This window comes from Aphelocoma coerulescens, chromosome 10 (assembly GCF_041296385.1).
Source record: "Aphelocoma coerulescens isolate FSJ_1873_10779 chromosome 10, UR_Acoe_1.0, whole genome shotgun sequence".
Taxonomy (NCBI): domain Eukaryota; kingdom Metazoa; phylum Chordata; class Aves; order Passeriformes; family Corvidae; genus Aphelocoma; species Aphelocoma coerulescens.
This window is the reverse complement of record NC_091024.1, coordinates 20,669,528-20,694,134: the sequence shown is the minus strand read 5'-3', so window position 1 is coordinate 20,694,134 and position 24,607 is coordinate 20,669,528. Positions and strand designations below refer to the sequence as shown.

The 24,607-nt window shown below is 55.8% G+C and overlaps 2 protein-coding genes and 1 non-coding gene across 6 annotated transcripts in view; all 3 read right to left on the bottom strand.

Moving 5' to 3' along the window:
* Positions 1-355: 355 nt before the first annotated feature.
* RPS17 (ribosomal protein S17) lies at positions 356-3,024 on the bottom strand. Its single transcript, XM_069025952.1, has 5 exons — positions 2,949-3,024; positions 2,585-2,736; positions 1,942-2,047; positions 854-919; positions 356-480 (listed from the first exon to the last, which is right to left on the bottom strand). The coding sequence occupies exons 1-5, from the start codon at positions 2,949-2,951 to the stop codon at positions 400-402; spliced, it is 408 nt and encodes a 135-aa protein (XP_068882053.1). The 5' UTR covers positions 2,952-3,024; the 3' UTR covers positions 356-399.
* LOC138116733 (small nucleolar RNA SNORA71) lies at positions 2,220-2,347 on the bottom strand. The gene has a single exon (XR_011154318.1). It is a non-coding gene; the product is annotated as a small nucleolar RNA SNORA71 (small nucleolar RNA).
* Positions 3,025-3,697: 673 nt separating the features above from the next.
* The window catches only part of CPEB1 (cytoplasmic polyadenylation element binding protein 1), a 38,939-nt gene continuing 18,029 nt past the window's right edge, over positions 3,698-24,607 (bottom strand). For 3 of the 4 annotated variants that reach the window (XM_069025866.1, XM_069025869.1, XM_069025868.1), the window contains 9 exons: positions 12,015-12,229; positions 10,441-10,690; positions 10,049-10,162; positions 9,848-9,952; positions 8,918-9,054; positions 7,729-7,927; positions 6,198-6,292; positions 5,886-5,966; positions 3,698-5,153 (listed from right to left, as the gene is read on the bottom strand). In XM_069025866.1, the coding sequence (XP_068881967.1) occupies positions 5,043-5,153; positions 5,886-5,966; positions 6,198-6,292; positions 7,729-7,927; positions 8,918-9,054; positions 9,848-9,952; positions 10,049-10,162; positions 10,441-10,690; positions 12,015-12,229 (1,307 nt within the window). In that variant the 3' untranslated portion in view covers positions 3,698-5,042. The remainder of the gene's footprint in view (positions 5,154-5,885; positions 5,967-6,197; positions 6,293-7,728; positions 7,928-8,917; positions 9,055-9,847; positions 9,953-10,048; positions 10,163-10,440; positions 10,691-12,014; positions 12,230-24,607) is intronic. The other variant, XM_069025867.1, reaches the window with a different exon arrangement.

The following is a 24,607-nucleotide window of genomic DNA, read 5'->3' as shown; positions in this document are numbered from 1 at the left end:
TTTAAGACTTTTCCCTTTCATTTAAGCACTTGAAAGTGATCAAGAGGGTTATAAAAAGCAACTTTTATTGTGGCACAGCCTGACCCCCATGCTGTCCACTTGGAGGAAGCACAGGCAAACCTGAGACAGGCTCCCACAAGCTCCAAGGAGCCACCATGGTTGTCCTCTCCCACTGCCTCAAAGGCAGGAGAGCCTCTAAAGTAACAGCTTTGGCCCCCACACCCCAAACTGCCAGGAAAGAACCCAAAGAGATGCTGGTACACATGAAGGTGTTGAGTCTTCTGCGTGCTCCAATGAGCCCCAAGAACCCACCCTCCCTCACCCCTTGGGTGTCCAAAGACCAGGCAGGCTGAGATGGTTTCCTCACGTTTATTGGAAAAGCGAAACACAGGGACAGACTCAGAGCGCTCCTCGGGGCGTCTTGAAGTTCATTCCCACTGTGGGCTGTGTCACCTGCAGGTTGGACAGGCTGCCAAAGTCCTGGAAAACAGCGTGGGAACAACGGGATCAGTCACAGCACCCTGCCCACTGACAGTGGGGGCAAGTTCCTCTGGGAAGGTGTGGGAAGTGGGAAGGTGCTGTGGCAGCACAAAGGGTGGACACAGTTCTCCTAAGGGGAGGCCACCCTGCTCTGGAGATTGACTCCTTGGTGAGGGAATCATCAGAATAGAGGGCAAGGAGCACACCCACCCTGCTAGTGGCAAAGCCCCTGTGCCTCTGCCCTCCCAAAAGCCATATGGGAATGAATCCTCCCACAGCACCCAGGGCGGAGGGACCCCCTCCACACCATCCAGCCACTCAGGGCAGTGGGAGCTGTGCCGGGGAACTGCAGGGAGCAGCTGCGGCCACTCACCAGGAGCTTCAGCATTTCCTTGGTGTCCGGGTCCACTTCAATGATCTCCTGGTCAAGGGCAGAGACCTGGGGACAGAGGGGAGAGGAAAGGTATGACTGATAAAGCCCCACAGCTGCCAGGGTGTCCCCACAGCCACTCCAGTCTCATCCCACCACTGTGGGGAACAGTTCCAGCAGCAGAGCTGGGAGCATCCTGATGGAACACTGTGAGAGGCCACTGGCAATAGAGGGAAGAGCCTGTTTTATGGCAGTCTTTGGAAACTGAGGCCCAGCCTGCCCCAGGCCAAGGCTGCTGAGGGGCTGGCATGGGACCCTCAACTGCACCAGTCCTGGCAGCCATCAGTGACACTCATAGCTGCCTTGAGACACAAGTCCACCATGGTGCCAGCAAAGGCTGTCCCACCTCCAGGACCTGTGCTTTCCTGCTCTTTAATCCCAGAGAAACTTCCTCCAGCCCTCTCCAGACCCCAAACCTCCACAGGTTTCCTTCCCCAAGAGCTACCTAACATCAGGATTTTTCTAAGAAACCACAAACAGTACAGGTCTGTGTGCTCACAGTCACTCCTTCCCTGCAATCACACCCAGAACCAGCACAGAAACCAGCAGCTCTGCCAGGAGCCGATGGGGAAGAGCTGGGAAAGGGGCAAGGTGTGCTGTGCCTGACAGCTACAGGATTCAGGAGCAACGGGATCATATTCCTGGAACGAGGGAAGCACTCCTGGAGCACCTCACCCAGGTGACAGGTGAGATCTTGATCCCATCCAAACAAAGGCAATGAGGCCTCACCAAAACCCTCTCTCTAGGGACACCGGCTGCAGGACAGGTTTTCAGCCACTCTGAAATATCCTCCTGCCTCACATCAAATTATTTTTTCCCCCCATTTTAAGTTAGGAAAATCAAACCACGAGAAGCCAGCTGCCCTTCCTGTCCCAGGTAGCAGCTTTGGGGGCATCCAACTCAGCCCCCTTGATCCAAACCCTCCTCAGCTCCTCCTGGCTGAGGGGCTGAGAGTTTATTTTAAAAAAATTAGGACCAATTATGGAGATATGGCGAGGCAGGACAGAGCGATGGGGAAGCTGGAGCCTCACCTCTGGGACGTAGTTATCCCTCCTCTCCCTCTCCTCTTCCTGCAGTTTGATGGAGATGCCGCGCACGGGGCCCCTCTGGATTCGCTTCATCAAGTGGGTGACATACCTGCAGGGACACGGGGGTGTCCAGGCTTTCCCAGGGCTCACGTCACCCTTCCCCACACCCCACATCCTGGAACTGCAGCACGATGAGGACAGCTGCCACCACCTGCCCCGGCTATGTCCCACCACTGACACCAGCATCATCCCACCACCTCCAGGGAACATCAGAGACAAAATGTCCGACAGCAACAGGGTTTGGGGGAGACACAGACCCCTCCAAACACGGGAAAACTCTCGCACTCCTCTTCCTGCACTATCAATGACCCGGCCACGGGCGGGACCGTGATCACTTTCGAATGCAGGGCCCAGCAGGAACCCCCACGCCGCGCCCGATCCCCCCAGGACCTTCCGATGCCCAAACACCTCGGGACACCCCCAGCTGCCCAGAGCTCACCAGGGCCCCCACGGTGCCCCAATCCCCCGCGACCCTCCGGTGTCCAAAGCCCCTCCAGGACCCTCCAGTGCCCAAAGCGCAGCCGGGACCCCTCTCGTGCCCGAACCCCCGGTGCCCAAAGCGCAGCCGGGGCCCTCAGTCCCTCACCCCGCGATCTTGTTGCGCAGCTTCTTGCTGGGGATGATGGCGATCTCCTCGCACACGCGCTTGTTGGTGTGGAAGTCATTCCCCAGGCGCGTGTAGTATTTCTCAATGATCACCCGCGCCGCTTTCTTCACCGTCTTCGTCCGGACGCGTCCCTACGCGGGGGCGGGCGGGAGAGCCGCCGGTCAGCAGCCGCCGAGCCCAGGCCCAGCGCTCCCCGCCCCGCTCCCCCCTTTCCCCAGCCATCCCTGCCCCCACCGCCCCCCCAGCCCCCGGCCCCGCTGCCCCCCGGTCCCCACCGCCGCTCCCCGCCGCGGGGGCGCGGGCCCGCCCGCGGATGGCGGCGGATGGCGGGGCCCGGACCCACCATGTCGGCGGCGGCCGCGGAAAGAGAGCGGAAGGTGGCGGGAGGCGGCGGAAGCCCGCGACGCCCACCGCGCCCCCTGGCGGCTCGGAGGGTTGAGCGGCGCTCGGTGGGCGGGGCCGAGCGGGGGCGGGGCTCGGGCGCTGCCGGGGCCGGGAGCCCGCGGGACCGGCCAGAGTCCCGGGCACCGAGAGACGACACTGAGCACCCACAAACTCACACCACCCATGGGCGCAGCACCCAGCGCCAGAGGAGGAGCGGTGACCACAACAAGGCTGCTGCAGAGTTACCACTGTGGGACGCGGGAGCAGCCCAAAGCCTTCCCTGCTCCGGGAGCATGGGGCACAATAGGCGGCCACTGTGGCAGCCTGAGTCCAACTGAGCTCTCTCCCAGCCTCACAGAGATGAGCCCTGGGAGCCCTCACAGCCCTGCAGGGTGTCACCCCCTCCCCACTGCCACACAGGGAGAAAGCACAGCAACACAGGCCCCTGCACTCAGCCTCAGTAACTTGTTCCTGCAATTAGGGGAGTGCTCCAGCTGGGGCCTAGGGCCTCACAGGCACCTCGGGTAAAATCTAAAAATGCATTGCCCAGCAGAGAGCTCCCTCCCAGCCGAGTCACCTACAGCCTCCACAACTCATAGCTCCCATCCATCCCTTCCCCACAGCCTCCAGGAAGTGACACCAGAGCCCTCCCCAGCTGTAGAGATCCCCCACGAAGCACACAAGGCCCAAGAAAGTTTTTTTTGCTGCAACGTGTTTATTATGTGCCAAAAACTACACCACAGCTTACTCCACGCGTCTGTAGGAGAGTGCAGTCTTGCCTGCATATACTACAATGAGGTAGAGACTTCACACACAGCTTCACAAAACCCCACAAAGAGCAGCTGGGATATGCAACAATGCAACATCAGCTCAGCAGGAAAGAAAAAAAAATAATCATAGTAAAGAGGGAGAAATTATGACACTGGTTCTTTGGCACACAGCTTCCGATAGAGGGGAAAGTAACAAAATAATAATAATTGGCATAATTAAAGGTCTCAAATCCCAGCAGCAGCATTTCAGTCGACTGCACTGATACTCCAAACATCTCGGGAAGGAAAGGAAAATTACTTGTCCCCTCTAAGAGAAAGGGCTCCCAGGAACCTTCATCGTCCACCAAAACGCAGCCCTTTTTTAGCTTGTTACAAAAGAAAAGGTAAGTCCTGTGACTTTGTGTGATTAAAAACCTCTATCAACCCCCCATAAGTGCAACTTAAAAAAGTGCAACAAACTATTTAAAACTATATACAGCAGCTCAGAGATCCTCATCCCGTCCAGTTTCAAATCCAAAAACAAAAACAAAGCCCGGCCTGTCCCGTTGCAAACCCCTGGATTTACAACGTCCTGCCAGCAGCCCCCAGACACAAATTGCAATAATGTTAAAAGCTGCCAGGAAAGAAAAAAATCTCTCGTTTCAAACGACTTAAAAACTGTTTTTAAGAGTGTAAAAAGGAACTCGTAAAAACCCTCGAGCGTAAAATATGAAATATGATTTGGTTTAAATGAAGAGCAAAGTCTCCTTGTTGTTACAGTAAAAAACGCCAGCTGAACACCCAGGTCACACCATCCAGGTGGGGGTAAATGAATGGAAAGGCACTGTATGGCAACGGCAAAACAATGACCAATGAGACCTGCGCTCTCTCCACCAGTATTGCAAGGAATGTAAAAAAGCGCCTTTAAAAAATAAAAAAACCAGGGCGGAGGCGCCTGCGGCGACGCCTCCGCGACACGTGGCCCTTGGTTGGTTGGGTTTATTCGTTTTCAATTTTTGCTTCTCGTCAGCAAACCAGGAACCAAAGTCTGGGAACTGCAGAATGGCTTGAGGGGCACTCCCCCCCTCAAAACACCCCCAAACAAACCCCAACAAAACTCACTGTGCATTAGTGCAGAAACAAAAAGACCAGCAAGTGCAAACATGAATGTAAGATTTTTGTTTTTTTTCCCCGTCAGTCCTCAGGAAGAACGTTCCCAGCCGGGCCTGGCTCGGGCAGGCGCTGCTGCGCTCTCCTCGGGGCAGGTTCTCCCAGGACTCTGCCCGCGGCAGCCCCGCGGCCCCTTAGCTGGAGTCCCGGTTCTTCTGGTTGCGCATCAGCGGGCGGTGGTGGCGCAGGACCTCCATGGAGTGCTGCCAGTGCCAGCACGAGCGGCAGAAGTACTTGAAGCAGATCTGTGGGCAGAGCACAGGGGCTACGCTGGGGCGGCTCCCGCAGCAAAGGGACACCGGCAGAGCCGCTCCTCCCCTCCCTGCCTGCCTGCAGCAGCCCCTGCCAGCACAGTGGATCCATGGGCTGGAGAGAGGGAATGCCAGCGATGCTGTGCAGGGCCTGTTGGGCCCAGCTTCCGTCTTTTGAACAGGTTTCAAAGTCAGGGCCTGGGCACTGGGGCAGCAGCTGGGCTCTGCCAGTGCTCCCATCACTCCCACAGCATTCCTGCCTCCTGCTCACACCCCATATCCCAACTCTGCAGGAAGCTGCCCGAGCCCAGCCAAGCTCCTTTGCCTGCAGCGAGGTGAGGTCAGCCAGAGTTCCTTGTGCCTCAGCCAGCCCCAGGGGAATGCACCCCGACCCCAGCTCATCATGGCTCACAGAGCAGCAACCTCCCCTCCCCTCAGGGCCACCAGTCCATCCCACACGAGGCCCCAGAGCTGGCACAGCACCAGTGAACTGCAGCACCCCTGGCTCAAGCCAGGTGGACATTGCCTGCCTGGGCCTCCTGGCAAGTACCTGAGCTGCCCTCCCCAGGAGGGCCACACCTTCTCCAAAACAAGGCCACCCTCCCAGCTGGGGCTCATCTTGCCCACTGGAAAAGAGTCAGTGAATATATCCCGAAAACCCAGCAGCAGGGCCTGCTCCTCTTCGAGGAAACCCCTGAGCACAGGCTGCAGGAGAACTGGCCATACCTGGTCTCTGCAGAAGAATGGGCCAGGCTGGGCATTGCACACTTGGCACATGGAGTCCTCCAGGTACGGGTCAATCTGAACCTGCAGATCAGGAGAACCGGGCAGTGGGCATGGAGCAGCACCAGGCTGACTGCCCTCTGCCTGGGTACCCCAAATCCTTCCCCAGCAGCACCCCTGGGGCTGGCAGAGCAGCAGCCACACTTCCCTCTGCTGGAGCAGGAACATGGGGCGGGCTCCACGAGCACTGGTGCTCCCAGCAGTACCACCCCTCACACAGACCCCTCCCTGGGCTGCCCCACCAGCCCCACTCACCTTCTTGGTAAACTTGGTGGTTTTGATCTCCACGAACGCAGCAGTCACAGCCTTCAGGTAACTGCGCTGGTTGTTGAAGGTGACACGGCCCGACCCTGCAATGAGCCAGACCACAACTGTTAGAGAGGAACAGCAGAGATCGAGAGGGAACCGCTGCCAGCACCACCCCTTCCCCGGTGCCACTCAGACAGGGAAGCAGCTTTGGCAGGAGATGGTATCCAGGGCCTGGGGGCTCTTCCTGCCTCCTTCTCCAGGCACCACATTCCCAGGAGCAGCAGGAGTGCCTCACGCTGCACCTGAAATACGCCGGTGCCGAGACAGCTCAGCAGCTTTTATTCCCAGCCTCCCCCTCACCCCAGAGCCTGGTGTTTTGCAGCCTCACTGCCAGTCAGCAGCATTCCTGCACCACTCGCTCCCAGCCAAGCTCCTGGACTGACACTGGCAGATCCCTACAGCTCAGCCACAGCACAAAGTGCCACAAACCCCATCCATTCTCCTCCTGAAAAGCATCGCACAGGACACAGGCAGGAGGGCCTGGATCCAATCTGGGGTTACAGGAGATGCCTCCATCAGCACAACCAAGCAGGGCACAGCTTAGTTACCAAAACTGAGCTCTGACTGCTGCGACTTTAGGACAGCTCCAAGGGTGGAGCTGTCAAGCTCCACTGAGCTGCTGGGAGATGGATCTTGCCGCCTTGGAGCGAGCTGGGCTCTGCATGAACCCCAGGGGGCTGGGGATCTCACAGGGCCAGCACAGGGAGGTTCTGGGACACCTCATCCACTGTCACACTGAGAACTTGCTTAGTCTCATACTCCCATTCCCACCCCTGTGAGACTGTCCCCCTAAAGGCACTTCAGGGGCTCTGCAGCACCACAGGCACATCCTAAACTTGAGCCTTGCCCAGAAAAGCCTGACTGCTGTCCAAGGACAGTGACAAGCAGAGACAGCTCTGCGCTACCAAGCTCTGACACTGTTACTGCCTGGCAACACCAGGAGATTCAGTGTCTCTCCAAGTTCGTGACTTGCTGCAGCCTGAGCCTGGAAAGCTGCTCCTCAGGCACAGGCTGTGGGGTTTTTCCAACAGACCAGCCACCTCAGTGCTGTCCCCTGGCCCATGAGGCCTCCAGGGAGGTACACACACCATGTTTCAGTTCTGGTGACAAGAGCCCAAGAGTGAGAAGACCCACAGCAGTCTCTGCTCTGGGAATGGATAAGCAGCTACAGCAGCATCCAACCTCTAACAGCATTGAACAAGGACAGAGAAACCTTCAGCAATGCCTACAGCAATATTCAAAATTTCAGGCTGCTCGGGAATGATCCTGGACCTTCCAATCCCAGGCACATCAGCTCTATCAGCCCTCCCCAGGGCCAGCAGATGAGAAGCACAGACTGCAGAAGAGGTTGGACAGCATCTGCTCCCCAGGCCTGGCACCTGGGCAGTCTTCCAACAGAAGGACAAACCAAGGGCACACCGCAGCCTCCTCAGAGCGTGGCGGGGTGACCACCAATCCCGGTGGAATCATCACTTACCTATGGGATACTTGTGCTTGTCAGTGTCGATGCCAGCATAGACCACCCCTCCGAACAGGTCGTACATGACGGCTGCCAGGGCCTCTGCGTTGAGCATCCCGTGCAGGGCCCCCACAAACACCGTCTTGCTGGGGTCCAGCCGCTGAGAGGGGCTGCGCACAAAGTTGCTGTCGGCCAGCACCCACGGGATCACCTGCACCTGCAACCAGGAGCACCCCCAGACCTCAGACTCTGCCCCGAGCCACAAATGTCATTTGTTATCTACTACTGCTGCTCAGGGTCCACATCCATCTGGAGCTCCAGGCACCCCCAGAGAGCCCACAAGGGGATAAAACCAACTCCGCTTCCAGCCAAACTGGAACCCAAGCCAGCAGTCCCTTGGGGGTGGCAGCCAGAGGACAATCCCCATCCCTCCACCTGCATTTAAGGCCCAGGCAGGTACCTCCCAGCACAGGAGCCTGATTTTGGAGGCGACCCCTGCAATAACCACCCACTGCCAGCTCCATCAGGAGCTCCCATCTGCTCTGCAGCTGATGGCAGGCTCTGGAGAGGAGAAGCTTCTGGCAGAACTAAATCACTGAGCACAGAAGCACTGCCAGTTGCCAGACACCGTGAGAGCTGTCTGGAGCACAGTTAGTTTGTGCCTGTCTAGATTAAGAGCTGCATCTCCCTCCTGTAACTCCCTGAACACAGGCAGTTATCCCTAATCTGAGGTCCCCCTTTCCTGTAAGCCCCAGCACCCCCAGAGCACAGGTTAGCCAGCCAAGGCCATGCTGGAGAGCAGCCTGGGATCCAGAACACTGGCCTGCTGAGTGTGAAAGCCACTTGCTCTGCAAGCAGAGGAGGCCTGACAAAACACCTGAGGGATCCCAGTCTGTCTCTGCGAGCAAAGGTGTGATGGAAGCAATACAGAGCAGTCAAATCCCTGTTTCCACGCTCTGTCCCAGCTAACTGAAGCCTGAAGGCAGGGTCCGCCACCAGCCCAGGAGCTCCAGGTTGGTTTGACACAAGCTGTTGTGAAGGACAAACACTGAGCTGACACATCCCTGTCACAGGCACAGAGCAGTCAAAGCCAGCCAGGAGCCGGCATGCCTTCGGCTGCTCTTCCAACCCTGCTTTCCCTTTCCCTTCAGGGATCTCCTCTGCATCTCCTGCTGCCATGTCAGGCTGCTCTCACAGCTCTGCTCACCTCTTTGCAGCGCATCCTGCGGCTGGACATCTTGAAGTAGTACTCACTGAGCCCATCAGGGCTCAGCAGGTCCTGGGAGCACGCCTGGAGCAGGGCACGCACCGACTTCTCTGACTCAAACACCAGGTAGACGTATCCTTTGGAGGGGAAGGGAAAGAAGCAGCTGTTAGAGCTGTGGTGGAGGAGGAACAGAACCTCCCAGTTTGCAGACATCCTCAAAATTGTTCTTGAGTGCCACCTGAAGTATCTGTGTGGCAGCTCCTGCTGTTCCCAGCACACTCTTATGCATAAGCCAAACTGGGAAGAGCCCAAACCCAAGCGCAGCATGAGGGGCAGGATGCCCAGGTCCAGGGCCACGTGGGCCACAGTGTCACACAAACCACACCTGGACATGCCAGGTGGGCACCACCAGCCTGGCCACAGTGAGGTCTGCAAGAAAATAGACCCTGCTTCATATTTAGGATGGCCTGGCTGAAATAACATCCAGGGTTTTAAAGTCCCTTCCATGGATGCCAGTACTCCACCTCACATTGCTCTGGTGACTGAATGAGGCCATCAGGCACTACAGGGCCTCCAAACCAGCCATCTCCTATCCTGTAACTAATTCCTGCTCACACAGTATGTCAGCCCAGCTGCACATGCTGGCAGCAGGACCAGCAGTGGCCGCGGAGCCACAGCCCTACACGGGGCTCCAGAAACACCCAGAGAGGGTTCCCCCAGCCCACAGTTCTGTCCAACCCTGCTACAGATGGGTGGGGACGCTGGGTTTGGGGTGCCAGTGCTCTGCAGCCCAGGTGCAGACCCAAGTGAGGGCAGGACATTACCCCAGGTGCTCTGTACCATCCAGTCACCAGCATGCAGCTGTACCATCCCAGCATCCGTGCTGTAACATAGCATGGGAAAAAAGTAACCCTACCGTGTCGCTATTACCTTTAGGCATATTACCTTTGGGAGGACAGCGTGGGTGTTTGCCATCCTTACCGGGCCACTCCACACTCAGGGAGCCAAAAACACGGAAAGTGTTGATCAGCCCAGCTAGAGACAGAAGGAGAGAGGTCAGTCTCCCCCACAAAAAACTCCATCCTGCACCATCCCAATGTCAACACCCAAGGCCTTGGCATGGGGCCTCACCTTCTGTAATGTCCCACGGGACTCCTCCCAGGAACACTTTGCAGGAGTAGACGGGGTTCTTGTAGTTTCGGGGAGGCAGCTGCCCGCTCCAGGTGCAGGTTGCTTCGTTCACAGCTTGGAGAAGACACCAGGACTACTCAGTACAGGATCGTTTCCTTCCCCCTCTCCCACGGGTCTCCCCACATTCCCCAACTACAGGCTGAGCAGAGCAGCACAGCCACAGGCAGCTGCCCACACCCGCCTGTTCTCTCAACAGGTAGAGCCAGAGCCAGACTTGGGCCTGGAGCAAGCTCTGCTCTGCTGCAAACTCCGTGCCCAGCCAGTGTGTGCACAGAGGCAACCTGCCCTCCCCCAGGTGTGGGACCATCCCCTGGACACTCCTCCTGACTCACCTGCCGCCTGCCGATGAAGCCGGGCTTCTCTTTCAATACTGAAGGGGTCTTCTGGAGAGTCCAGAAGATCCCAGGAAGGCCACGCAGATGCTCCAGGCCATCTTTTCGATGCACTGGCTGGGGAGGAAGTTACTGCAGCCAGGGCAGCTTGATCTTGATCCAGCTGGGATCCCACTCCCATCTTCAGGGGGTCTCTTGATACCCCACTGAGAGGCAAGAAGGGCAGAGGAGGGGAAATGCGAAGGCTTGACTGCAAGAGAAAGGCCACACTGAAATCCAGCTCTGAGTAAAGAGTATGTAATGCCAGAGGTGAGGTATCACTCTGGGGCCCTGCCCATGGCAGGAGAGGGAGCTCTCAGGGATATCCTGAGACCCTCTGAGGCCTGGCCCATGCTCACGATCAGCAGCGGGGATCATTAAGCAGGAGGCACTTCACAGACCACCAAGCCAACAGCTACCCCTGGCTGTGGAGCCTCAAGGACAGTGTCACCCCTGGGGAGCACCAGCCACCCCAGAAGGAGCCTCAGGCTGTGGGCTCTGTGCTGTGCCCACAGTGAGCAGGGCTCCCTGGAAGTGCCCACGGGCTCTGCAGGCACCAGCTGGATCTCATCCTCACAGCCCAGCTCCAGGAACCACAGGGCAGGAGGAGGGAGAGCTCGGATTAATGGAACAGCAGGGAGGTGAGACGCGGCACAGCTCCGTGCCAGCCGCCCACGCCGGGGCCGTGCTGCCAGTCCTGCCCTTCACAAACAAGGCCAGCACAGAGCCCTGTGCCGCCTGCCACCATCACTGCCCGGCTGCTGCAGCCACTCAGCACATCCTGATTCTCCAGGGTGGATCACAGCAGAATCAACCCCACATCCAGTCAGCTCTGTCCTTCACACCCAGCCCAACACAGGGGTCAAGGCCACCACAGCAGAGCCTGGAGCAGCTCCTGGCTTTATCCTCCTGCGCCAAGGTCAGGCCATGCAGCACCACCCTGGAACTGGGCAGAGCCAGGCTGTCCTGCTGGCACCCAGAGCTGCCACTTGCACCCGCCACAGCCCCAGCAGAGCAGACTGGGGCAGCCAGACAGACACTCACTTGCTCCCTGCCTTCCAAATTTAGCTGTGCTTTAGGGAATGGGAGCAGGCTAGACCCAGTTTGCTCTAGAAGAAACCGCCCTGAGATGGAGAAGTGCAGTCAGCAAATGGGAAGGGACAGCAGCTCCTGTAAAGTCCAGGCTGGATCAGCCACCCTGCTGGGATCAGGGCACAGACACTCCCCTGCCACACACCAGCTCAAGCACTCAAGATCCCTCTGGGAGCTACTGTAACCCAGTAGGGCTGCAAGCACAGACCCAGAAGGCCAAAATACTAGCTTAGAAGAAAATATAGGAGGATACTGCTTGCTCGTGCTGAAGGACTGCACAAGCAGCCTTTCTCCCAAACCCTGGGGGCTGTGCCAGTGTGGGCACAACGGCTCCCCCCAGCACTCCCTCCCATTCCTGAGCAGGCAGGGCTCTGGCTGGCAGCTCCACTCAGCTATTCCGTGCTCCCCCAAAAACACAGCGAGACCCCAGGAGGCAAACTTACAATCAAGTCTGAGAGGTGGTCAGAACCAGAGCTGAACCCACTGGTGTCCGAGTCCGAGGGGCTGCTGGAGCGGGAGTCCAGGAGGGAGCGGGAGTTCCTCAGCGATGGTGTGGAAAACTTTTCTGGCAGGTCTGAACCAATGGGGTCTAAAGGCAGAAAACCCAGCGGGGGCTTCCCCAGGACGTTCCCAAGAGGGTTACTCAGCATGCTGAGAACTGCAACAGAGAGAGTCTGTCAGTGCTGCAGCACAACACTGCTCCTTCCTCCTGGCTCCTGTGGCCCAGGAGGCCACCAGGCTCCTGTTAGCCCACAAATGGCACATCTGGCAGGTGGCACCTCTGGTGTTTGCCATCAGTTGGGCCATGGTGCTGCAAAGAACCCACAGCAGCCTGGTGTGGCTGACAAACATGAAGGGTTATGAGACAGACTGCCCAGGAGAACCCACTTCATCTGGGAGAAATTCAGAGACCCTGCATCCCAGATTATGGACCTCAGAGGTGCTCTGGGACAGGGCCCTCTGCCCAGTCCATGCCACTCCCTGTCACTTGTGCTGGAGCAAGCTGGGGCTCAGCAAGCTCCTCAGGGATGGAGGCACACACCCGTGGCAGGCACACCTGGTCCACCAGTAGGAATTTTCAGGCTCAGGGACACTGCTCCCATCAGCCCTGCCAGGAGCTGGCTGTGGGCAGACAGGAAGGTGCCAGCCTGGGCTGCTGACAGAGGCTTCGCTGTCCCCGGTGCGTGTTCACAGCAAGCCTGTCTGGTCAGGCCTCTGCCCCAGAGCCTGCAGACAAGGATGTGCCAGACTGCTTCCCTCACACTGCAGGTTTTCCTCCCACTGAGGAGAATCCAGGAAAATTCCTCCCTACAAACAGAGCTACTTCTGAGCACAGGACCAGGCTACCCAAAGGTCAAAAAGTCACATCCTGGTCAGCGATGTGGGGGCAGCTGCCACCCAGAAGGAGAAGGAACGCAGGGCAGGGATCCCACAGGGGCACAACACAAGCCAGTCTATTCAAAAGGAGCAAGTCTCAGCAAGCTGAATGTGTACCCAAACCCAGTGAAAAGAGCAAAGCATTCAGAAATGGTTTTAATTATTCAGAGGCTGCAAAACAAGGCAGCTTGCCCTGAAGCTTTCAGATTTCAGCAAAGCAAATTTGGGATCCACTTGAGATCCTCCAAGCCCCACCTGGTACAGCAAGCTGAACCACAAGGTTTCAACCCAGATTTTCAGCAGCTCCTGTACCAATGAGGATTAATAATCCAAACCAAGAGAGTGACAACATCACCGTGCTCAAGTGCACCACGGTCAGACACCAGGACAGTGCGGTCAGCACCAGGACGAGCTGCTGAGCGCGACTGAGGCCAGATGCTGGGATGTACCCATCCCAAGCTGCATCATCCAATGGCACAGCTGCCATGAAGCTGGCATCTCCAGCCTCACACTTGGGGAAAAACCTCACCACGCCAACAGAGACTTCACACGGGTACAGGTGGGTCCTTTACTTGAAGCATCTCTCTCAACTCGAGGCAGAGCCCTCAGCAAGAGTCACAACATCCTCCCACCCTTGCAGAGCCTTATCCCTCTGAGATTCCCCTATTTTGGCTACATCACAGGACTAGGAACTCACCTCTGACCGCACTGAGAAAGGGACCTCCTGCCCTTGGCTCTCCCCAACAGCAGCACCTGTGCTCACACCCAGCCCTGCAGCCACAGGAAAATACTGGCCAGCCCAGCAGTCCTTACCTGGGCAGAGCCCGGGCAGCAGCAGCCCCGGGATGGAGGGGATGTGGCACAGCCGGGGAGGAGATGCTCCCTCCTAGTCACAGCTCTGAGCAGGGCACAGCATCTCCCAGCCCCGGCAAGCTGCACTCTCTGCTCTGCCGACTTCTCTGAAGCCACGTGATGTGTTTAAAAATACAGCCGGCGTATTGTTCCGGGGAGACAGCTGAATCTGTCCGACAGCCTCCAAAATCTGATTAGTCACTAAACAGCACAAGAGGCAAAGCAAAGCAGCTGATCCCACAGCCCAAGCCTTGCTGCCAACAAATGCTCCGGCGCTGACACCCTCCTCCTCCTCCCCAGCCAGTGAGGACCGTGGGTTCGGAACGCCGGCAGCCCTGTGCTGACCCCAGCTGCACGGCATTCCAGAGAACTGCAGCAGCTACTGCCAGGCAGACTGCTGCCAGACAACGCTGTCCTGCCCCTCATCTCCTGGTTAGCAGAGATGCGGGACCAGAACTCCATCTGGGATGCAGCAGCAAGAGTTTGGGGCTCCTCAGGAGCTCCCAGTGGCATTACAGGGCCCACAGGTGCTCTGCCCCATTTATGTCACCCTCATCTCTGCCACCATGGACACATTTCTCCCAGGATTTCTCAGCTCTCACAGCAGCTACAAAACCAGTAAGGCCAGTATGAGCACATTCAAGTGTCAAGATTACCGGCCTTCAAACGGATCCACTGTCTGGGCATTTACCACCACACGGAGTCCTGCCAGCTCCAACTGCCCCAGCCCTAACCTCATGTCCTGGAAGTGCTGACATCCTGCTGTTCACACGGATGGATTCCATCCACTCCAGCAGCTTTGACAGCTCTGCACAGGCAGCAGGACACACTCTGCAGGACACACTGAGCTTATGGGAGACCCCACATCATGCCAGTGGGCCTGACTCAGCATCACCTGGTACCCACAGCTGCTCGCAGGGACATTGGGAGGAAAAGCCACGAAACAAACTCTGCATTTCCTCTTTTATCCTTGCTCAGTGACCAGGCTGCGTGCCCTGACGCCAGGTTGTGCAGGTAGCCTAGGAAACACTAGCATGAGACACCCAGATCTCATTCCTCAGCACCACCCCAAAGGCATCCTGCTCTAACTCCCTGCTCCAACCCACCAAACCCTTCCTGGGGAATGGGGCACAAGAGCCCAGCACAGGCTGCCCACCTAAAAAAGCCTCCAAGACCTTGGGGCCTCAGCTCTTCCTGAGAAGCTGGCCTTGTCTCCCCTCCCAAGCAGACAGCTCACATAAGGGAAAAATCATTCCCAACGCACATGCAAGATGCATCAGCAATTCCTGGAGTCAAGAGCATCCACGAAAGTCCCAAAGTGAAAAAGCAAGTATCATGGAACTACTCAGGGTAAGAAAAGAGCATGAGTGCAAAGAAGTATGTTTCACACCTAGAGGGGAAATTTTAACTGAGGGGTCAACACGACTCCCGTTCACCACTCGCACACCAAGAGCTTCTGGAACTTTTCCTGCCTCCGCTCAGTGCAGCACAGGAAGCACATGGCAATGCTCCTCTGCAGGGGACAGCAGAACAGGAGCTTTTAATAGAAACTCGGCACTGACTTTTGACTCACTGCTGCAGCTCCAACGCCTGACGCGGAGCCAGCGCGCTCCGCTCCATCTCCGGGCACGGCAGCCCAGCACTGGCAGGTTTGAGCTCTGTGGAACAGCCGTGACACCGCATGGCACTGCCAGGTCCTGGCTGCACAGGCCACTCCCGGGAACAGGAGCATTCTTCAAACGACTCCTCCTCCTCAGCTGAGCTTTCCCTAGTAACGGCTGTTTGGATACACCTTTATTCCTGCATCATCCCAGGGCCCCTAAAGATGCCCAAGGGAGCACACACAAGACTCATCATACCCGAGCCAGACACTTGAAACAAGCAGCTACACTGAGCCCACAGAGGTGGTTTCAACTCTTGAGGTCAATGCTACGTACAGACCCCAAATTATCCTTTAAATCCTGTTACCAACCACTGAACTGCCACATTTATTGTGAGTTTACCCTGTCTCAAGCAGATCACTCCACCAGCACAAGCTGCAATTCATAACACACCTTGGGAAAGTGCCCCAACAGCAAGCTGTCCAAACCAAGCACTGAGAACAGCTTTTACTATTCCATCCACTGGTCAAGACACACAATTTAAGACTTCCAGCACCTGCCCAGGACCTTGGAGCACACAGTTCTTCCCTGCACACTGTAATTTACAGCCATTTGATGTGTAGACCTTCCTGGTAGCTTTGCCCACACCCATTCTGTCAGAGATGAATGTAAAGATGAACCCCAAAGGATTGCTGGTGCTGGCAGCTCAGGGAAAGACAGGCTCTGGGAAAATAACCACTATGCTGATTACAAATGACACTATCACCTTGGATAACACCTTAAGAGCAACAGCATCATTTTGGTTGGAAAAGATCTCCAATAGAGATCCAAATGCCACATCCAGACATTTCACATAGCACATCCACTGAGTTTACTCCTGATGGACAGAGCTGACCAGAACCTCAGCCACCTCCACACTGCCCTTTGAAAAAAAACTTCAGCTCAGCTCTGCAGGAGACTACCCAGCCAACAGCATGAGATCAGTGCTGATGCTCTTCACTCCCTGGTGCATCTCCAGTTTAGTTAAACTCCCAGTTTAGTTAAATTATCCAGAAACTGAGTCCCATGCAAAAACTGCTCTCATCCAGCAGCTGCCCAGGTCCTTCCACTCAAGTTCTTTCTCCACATTCAGAGCATCAGTGGGAGCTCCCCCATGGCTGAGAGCAGCATCTGCCACAGGGCTGCACCCCTTGGAGCCTGGGGACACAGAGAGGGGGCCAAGAAGCCCTGTTGCAGGAGCAGCATGCCAGGCCTGGTCCTTGAGCTGCCAGCCATGTCTGGCACCCACGGGCTCCATGCGCGGGCAGCTCGACACCGCGCTGGCCGCAGCCCCAGGGGGCCAGGGGACCACACACACCTTTGGAAGTTATGCTCTAGAGATACACTCCAGCCTTTAGAAACTCACTGCAGGGCTGGAAAAAGCCTACTTTGAGGAGTCCAGGACTTGTCTGAGCAAGGCCTTCAGAGGGTCACCTCTGCAGGCTGGCACCCCAGCAAGGTTGGGCAGAGGGACACTGCCGTCTCCAGAAGTTTATCTGCTCGGAGATTACTCAGCACAAGAAGGATGGCAAGCTGTTAAGGCCTCCCCTGCATCCACCAACTACTACATAGGCTGCAAGTCCACCCTTCTGCTTGGATCTCCCCACAGATCAACAGGAATCCTCTCACCAGGAGAAATAAGGTGGGAGAGCCAGGTTTTGGTGACACCTGCCATGCCCAGGGGCTGCAGCACCATCTACACATTTGGGGCAGGGAAGCAGAGGAGAGAAGCAGTGTGACTGGAGGCCCTGGAGATTGAATACAGTGCACTTTCTTTTGTCATGCATCAAATAAGCTTGTAAAGTTTAAAAAAAAAAAGCTAATGTCCTAAACAATAGCCTGCTGCAATTCCAGAAAAACAGCTCGTCTGCAGTTTTTACCACCCAGCCAAGCTCTGCTCTGGTGGGGTGGGAGCAAGCTGAATGTTTTAGTCAGCCAAAAAGCAGCACCTCCTACAGACACTAAGAAACTCCGTGGCAAGAGAAACATCTGCACGCCTGAAAAGCAAATGGGCACCTCAACCACCTCCTACAGCTGTAGCTCAGCAGTGACACAGTGCTGCCAGGGTGAGCTTACCCTCCTCACACACAAGCACCAAGCAGCTCAAAGCTCATGGCAGGGAAGGGGTGACCAACATTCCAGCCCAATTCTGAATTTTAGCACTTCCCGCCTGCAGCCGTGGGACCTGGAGCTGCCTGCAAGGAGCCCACACAGGCACAGCACAGGGACACTGCCTGAACCACGGCCAGCAGCAGCTGCACTGGCAGATGTGGGGCTGGGCCACAGGGCAGGGACAGGCTTTGCTTGGCACAGGGAAGGCAGACACTGGATTCTCCCTATTTACCAAACTCTTACCAGGGCACCAAAAAAACCCAAGGAAGAGCTGCAACAAGAGCAGTGGCACAGGATTTTCTTCCTCTTAGGTGGAGCAGCTATGGGACAAGGCCCAGAGCTGGAGAGGGAACTGTGTCCTTACACCCATGGAGCTCACCTGAGCAGCACATTGGGTAACTCCAGAGGATCTAGCTAGCTCAAATCTTCCCAATTTCACTATATTCCCACTAGTCCACTGAAAAAAACTGTCACTGCTGTTATGAGAGGAGCCACTCAAAGTCCAAGGCACGCAGTCCTCTCCAGGCTGTATCACCACAGAAGCCCCAATAATCTTGAGCCAACTACCAGCTCTGGAGAAAAGCAGCTCCCAGAACTGGAGATGTAATCAAACCAGCAGCAAACACCATCTAAATAGGACCTACAGCACAGCCCACTTTTTTCTGAACTACAAAAGAGGCACCTCTGCCCTCACAGATTCTTCATTTGGGGCGAAGAAGAACTGAGGATATTCGGGCAGCTATTTCTGGTTTGCTAAGAAGGGGGCAGGGGAATAAAAAAAGGCAGCATGATCCCACAGCTGAACCACAGAATTAGAGTCAGGACACCTGAGGTCTATTCTTGGTTCTGGCACCAACATGGTAAGTCACTTGCCCTGAAAAATGGAAACAGCAGCATAACTGGGAACACACAGAAGATGATTGCATTAACATCTGAGAGCACTGGTCCTCTGCCGGCACCGAGAGCAGGACCCAGCTGACAACAAGGCTCACAGCTTCCCGAGGCAGGGAATTTACTCCTGTGCGTTTCTAGGAAGGGAAAACAGCTGCCCAAGGTAAGTATAAAAATCAGACAAGACAGCTAAAATGCAATTCAGGATTACAAGTGCCCAGGTAATTGCATTCACTAAGCAGGCTGCCACAACCACAGCTGTCTTTAAAAAGATCAGAACACTGAAGTACAGCAGGTTTTAACATGTATCAGTCCCAGGGAGATTTAAAAGCCAACATATTCGGGTCAAATTCTGCACAACAAGCTTCAGCTCTGCAAGCCTCAAGAACAAACACTTCTATATTTAAGTACCAAACTCTTCTCAATTATCTGCTGCAACATCTAGGGTGCAAACTCTGCTGTGTGTGTTACCTGACGTGATAACAAGGGTGAGTGACTCATCCTCAGCTGCATCACAGTTTGGGGGTGCCAAGGCCAGGATATCACCTTTAGAAGGGGGGCTCTCTGGAGGGGGGCAGGCTGTTGGCCAGACCCCTCTGCAGGCTGCAGTGAAGGAAGAACAACTGAAAAAAGATACTTTAGTCCCAAACTCAATTGTCTTTGGGAAATGGCACACAAGCCTCACTGAGGCCTTCAACCAGCATACAGCCACTGCTAGACCAGCACCAGTGATGCCTGCAGGCTCCCAGCTACCTTCCAGAGGTCTGCACCGCTTAGCATCACAGATTGGGAGTTTGCCTCACCTTCCCTCCACACTCTCGGGGAGAAAACCAGGCAGAGGGGCAAGGAGGGAGCCAGCACATCCCCACTGCCATCTCAAATGCGTGGCAGCAGCTGCCGTGCCCAAGAGCAGCCTCTGTGCTGGCAGCAGCACAGACAGCACCTGTGATTCAGCTGGTTTGCCATCGCCTGAGGGACCAGGCACAGAGGGAGTGAGCCTGGAGATGTGGATCGAAGGTGCAGCCCTGGCTGGAGATGCCCTGCCCAGTGCCCCAGCCCTACAGCAGCACCGCTCAGCCTCTGTGCAGTGACAGCTCAAGGACCACAGCACCCCTCGGAAGGGGATCATTTCCGAGCCAGCTCAGGGGAGGTGCCCACTTAAAAGGGTGTTTTTGTGGGAACACCAAGGCAGAATTAGTTTCTGGAACCCCCTTGGGCTACATTATTTCTGCCACCACCCAGCAGCTTTCCTACCCTGTTCTGAGCGATGGTAGGACTGGATACCTTCGAGAGGTCCCTTCCAACTGGAGTCACCCTAAAAACCCCAGCCTGCCAAGAGTACTGCAGAGGGCTCACAAGCCCTCTTACAGCAGCTCCACACACAGTCCCCAATGAAAGTCAGCTGGAGGAACTTCAGCTGTGCTAACAGGCCAAATGCTCTCTCCACTGGCTCCTTGGCCTGGCCCTGGTGACAGTGGAGTGACAGGTCACCCCACATGTCACATAGCAGGGCCTGGTTATCACTGTGCCCAGGTACCACACAGCACCAGGGACAAACTCAGGCCCAAGGCAGCAGGAGATGCTAAATTCTGGGCCTGTCCCACCAGAGCTGGGGAAGGGGAACAGTGGGCACCCCTCTGCTACAGGCACACTGGGACAGCAGGTCCAAAAGCTGTTCCCTACCCAGCTCCCTGTGCAAGCACTCAGGCCTGCATGTGCCGGGGAGTCTGCAGTGAGGCACTGAGTCAAAGACATTCAAGGCCTCTCCTAGAGAGGTCCCATGCTCCTGATGGAGCTGCAGCAGAGCTTTTTGGGTCAGCTCTGCCCAGCAAGGAATCATCACATCCACTGCTTAGACACACAGCAGCGCAAGGGCTGGAGGAAAACCTCCTCATCTCTCATCTGACCGGTGCAGTTCTGGGGATGAATCTTACCCCAGGCCAGGGCTTGCACACACTAAACCACCCTCCCTGCTGCTACCTGCAATATCAATCACAGGAAAGACTAAGCCACAAATTTCCTGGGGCAGTTCAGACCCACCAAACAGCAGCTCCAATGCTCTCCCCTTGGCAGGAAACATGCCTGTTGAGGCTCACTTCCTGAGTGAGCCAAGAGGAATGTTCCCCAAACCACCCCTGGACACTGCCACAGGGCTGCTCCAGGGGCCACAATCAAACACCCTCCCCGACAGAAGCCAAGGGGAGGGTTTTGGATGGTACATGCCTGCTCCCACAAGCTGCCTCCAGCACAGCACTGGAGCTGCCCTGACCCACTTCAGTTCTGGCTGGATACAAGCAGAGATGCTGGTTGGGTTCCTGTTCCAGTTACTCCTCTATTTGCATCTTCTGTTTTACAGCATCAGCGCAGATAAAAATAAATCTGTTTTAGAAGAAGCTGCTCAAATGGAAGCTTTAGGAGTTGTATTAAGAGCAACTTCCATTAGAAAACAATTGCAAGCTCAGGTTTGATACTTCTTTTACTTATTTGATACATATTTTATTCTGTTAAGGACCAAACACCACTGCCACATGAGCAGTGTGCAGCTGTTAAGTGCTTCCCTGCTTCCCACTCCCCAGCACGGCTGGCTGGAGCCAAGCACTGAGGAATCAGCCCACAGAGCATGAGCAGCTCTTATGGAAACACATTCAAGGAGCAAGTGCCCATTAAGTAGCCACATCAAGTAAGTCCTTAGAAAAGCTCTACAAGCACTAGGATAGAATGGGACAAGCTTTTAGTAAGGCTGTCTCAGGTACTCCTGGAATACCAGCACCAAGCAGGAGACCAGGAAAGTCAAGCCAGCTCCCAGCTTTGTCCCTTACACCATTATCACCCACAACCTTCACACAGGAAGCACCACCACACCTGTGCTTCCATTACTACGCTCTGAACATCAGCAAGCTGCTCCCAAGAAACCAGGCTGCTGGGAAAGCCTGTCCTCCTTTAAAGGGAACAAAGGACACCAAGAACATGTAATTCAGGACCACCACCAAAACTCTGGATATACTTATTTTCCTGAACCAAGCACAGGAGTGCACAGGAGATCCAAGGTCAGCAGGAGTGGCCCTTCCCTCCTCATCTCAGCAGCCACACCACCAGCAGCACAAAGGAACCTTTTACTGAGTTTTCTAGGCATACTTGAGCTTAGATGGGAGCAAGCCTCACTCAGGTGAAGTGCTCTCCCCCCCACACCCAAAACATCCCTCCCTTTCACTACAGAGAAGGAAAAACCATCCTTGGATACTCTGATGCCAACCTAGTGTTGCCCAGACATTGAGCTCTCCATCAGGATGAGCCTCTGAAATCTTCCTCTAACATAACGAGAAGGATTTACACACAGCCAAGCAGGAATACACAGGAGCTGAGGGCACACCTAAGTCTTCTGAAGCCACTTGTCCAAAAGACAGCAGGAAAAACAGGAGGGAGAGACCTGGACATGCACAAGAGAGAGCTCTATGGAACTTGGCATGGCTTAGCCGAGCAGCAAATTAAACAGATGGAAAACTGGGAACCCAAATCCTCTACCCACCCCAAGCTCTGCATCCAAGCACTCAAACCAGCAGCTCAAGGAAAGCCAGTGACCGCCACGCTGTATTTATTAACAGCCACCCCAGACTGAGCAGCAACTCTCCCCTGGGGGGCTCAGGTGCCCTCCACCACACACAGCATTTGAGGACACTCTGTAAACAGCCTGACCTCAGGGAGTAACTTATGAATCCCTCCTGCTGTTATCGATAAGAAAGGCAAGGAGTCCATGACAACAACTGTTCTTCCTGTGCAACAGGTCTTTTCTTTCATCCTTCAGACAGGGCTTTGCCTTGAAGACTTCAGAGAGATTCGTGCTCCGAGGCCTCCGCTATCTGCCAGGCAACGCACAACAGACTGCCCGCAGCTCCAGCCTGGCAGATTTTAAGCAACTACAGATAAGTAAGCTTATCGCAAAAATGAGTTGCTGTGCTCTGGGAAGCAGAAGAGCCAAGGGCTGGGAAGATTCAGCAGTGTTTTCCTACCACGGGCCATTTCCCCAGAACCAGAGTGACAGGAGCTGCAACCTTGCAGGCTGGAGAATGAGACAGCAGCAGCAGCCACCCCGCAGAGGGCACAGATGAGGCTGGAGCTGCAGTCTCAAGAGCAAATCCAAGGAAAAGCTCAAATCTGTTGCTGCACCAGCAGCTTTAGGGTCACACAGCAAAGCAGAGAGGCAGATGCAGCATGGCGCTCCACCAGACATCATCAGGAAGAGCTCACCTGCTGGGCTCACCTAGAGAGGCCAACATCCTCTCCAGAAGACCTGATCCTGCTAAAAACACTCTCAGGTTAGCCTTGCAGACTTCATGATAACAGACTGCTTTTAGGATGATATCCCAGCAGGCAAGTCTGCTGTCCCACATAGGGACAGCTCCCAATGTAGGGCAGGACAGACCAGCCAGACCAAGCAGCTGGCACACAGGCTGAGAGCCAGGCAGGGAGACCCAAAATCTGCACACGGATCTGCTGTGCACTGCTGTTCTCCAGGCAAAAATTGGATCGAGACCCCATTTGCTTGCGCCCCTTGAGAAACAGAGCAGTGAAGGTAAAGGATACCATCAAGGACAGTCCCACCTCATTGGCTCTTAACCCCTCCTTGCCTCTGAACTCTGAGATCTTTACACACGTGTCGCCTACTCTGAGACTGAAGACAGGGAAACACTGCCTCAAGGTATACAGCCAGGAATGGCAGGACTGGAAGTGTTCAAGGCCAGTTTCCTGCAGAAGTCCCTCCCCAGGCCACAGAGCAGGTTGCTGGGACTTGCTGAAGTATTTCCAGCCTGACAGATCTAGTGGCAGCAGAGGGTTTCAGCTGCTTTGCCTGCTGTGAGACAGCAGTTCAATCCTACAGCCAGGAAGTGCCAGCAGCTCGAGCCTGCAGCAGCCACTGCCTCCAGAGAGCTTCTCCAGGCACCAGCAGCGCCTCTGCCACACTGCCTAGGGCTCAGCACATGCCCTCAGCGCATTATAGGCTGGGTGCAGAAGGAAAACTCCTCACAAATAACCCTGTCTGGGTGCAAGGGGCTCACTGGCCTTTCAGGAACAGGGGATGTAGGCAAGATTGGGGCATACAAACCAGCCCCACTGCTCTCCGACCTATAACCAGCGGGCATCTGCTCCTACTGCACCAAGCTGCATGGTGACAACGCCCTGGGAGCACAAGGTGACACCAGAAGGCTTTGCAGCCAAAGGTCCTTCCCAGGCTGAGGAAGCTCTGTGCTGGCAGGGACTACACAGAGGAGAGGAGGTCCCAGCTCATCAGTACTCAAGCACAGCACTGCAGGGGACCACATCAGCAATATTTTTAGCCTGATTGTTAGCTTTTTTTGTTGCATTTCCACCCTTCCAGCCACCTCCCTGTGGGTCTGCACAGCTGAGTCACTGCTGGAACCTTCCAAACGCTTGGGTGCCAGCGGCACAACAGCTTCGCTTGGCAGTGCCAGCCCTCCCCCATGCCCAGCCACAGCCCAGCGCTGCTGCAGCCTCACCTGCCCACAGGACACCCCAATGGAGACCCCAGCCCTGCGGGCTGGGCCAGCTGCAGCCTCCTAGGTCTCAGCAGCACTCACACACAGCAGCATCCTCTCCATATCCTCCCTCTTTCCATCACAGCACAGACAGGCCACCTGGAAGGACCAGAATCTGTCAGCTCCTCAGACCCACACAGCTTTCAGACACAGGACAATTCTCTGCCACCCAGAGTGTTCCACAACCTTGCAGAGGATACTCCTGAACTACAAGCCCTCTGTTCCCAAGGAGCTCCACTGTCACTCCGGGGCCCTGAGGAAGGGCTAAGGCGCCACAGACATGGGAGTTGTGGGTGGCTGAAGCAACACAAAGCTGTGCACAGGATCAGCCTTTCACCTTCCCAGCCAGCACACACCATCCTCACAGCTCTCAGAGCAGGAGAGTAGCAGCAGCCCAGACCATGGAGCACCCCTGGCCCAGCTGCTGCTCACCTGGGAAGGGAGTGTGGGAGCAAGAGGGAGAATATGGTCTCAGGATCACAACACCCCCAGCCAGAGGGCACTGGACCCTCCACACAGCCACTGAAGGCCAGAGACTGCTCTGTACAAGCAGTACAGCTGCACTTGGGCAGGTCCCACATCCCAGCCATCCTCTCTCTGTATACCAGTGGG

Bases quoted from the DNA above. Each gene is read 5' to 3' on its own strand.
- RPS17 (XM_069025952.1), bottom strand. The intron at 2,048-2,584 runs GTGAGGGACTGA...GTGTCCCTGCAG, and splicing joins CTGCGCAACAAGATCGCGGG to GTATGTCACCCACTTGATGA. The intron at 481-853 runs GTGAGTGGCCGC...GCTGTTTTCCAG, and splicing joins AGGAAATGCTGAAGCTCCTG to GACTTTGGCAGCCTGTCCAA.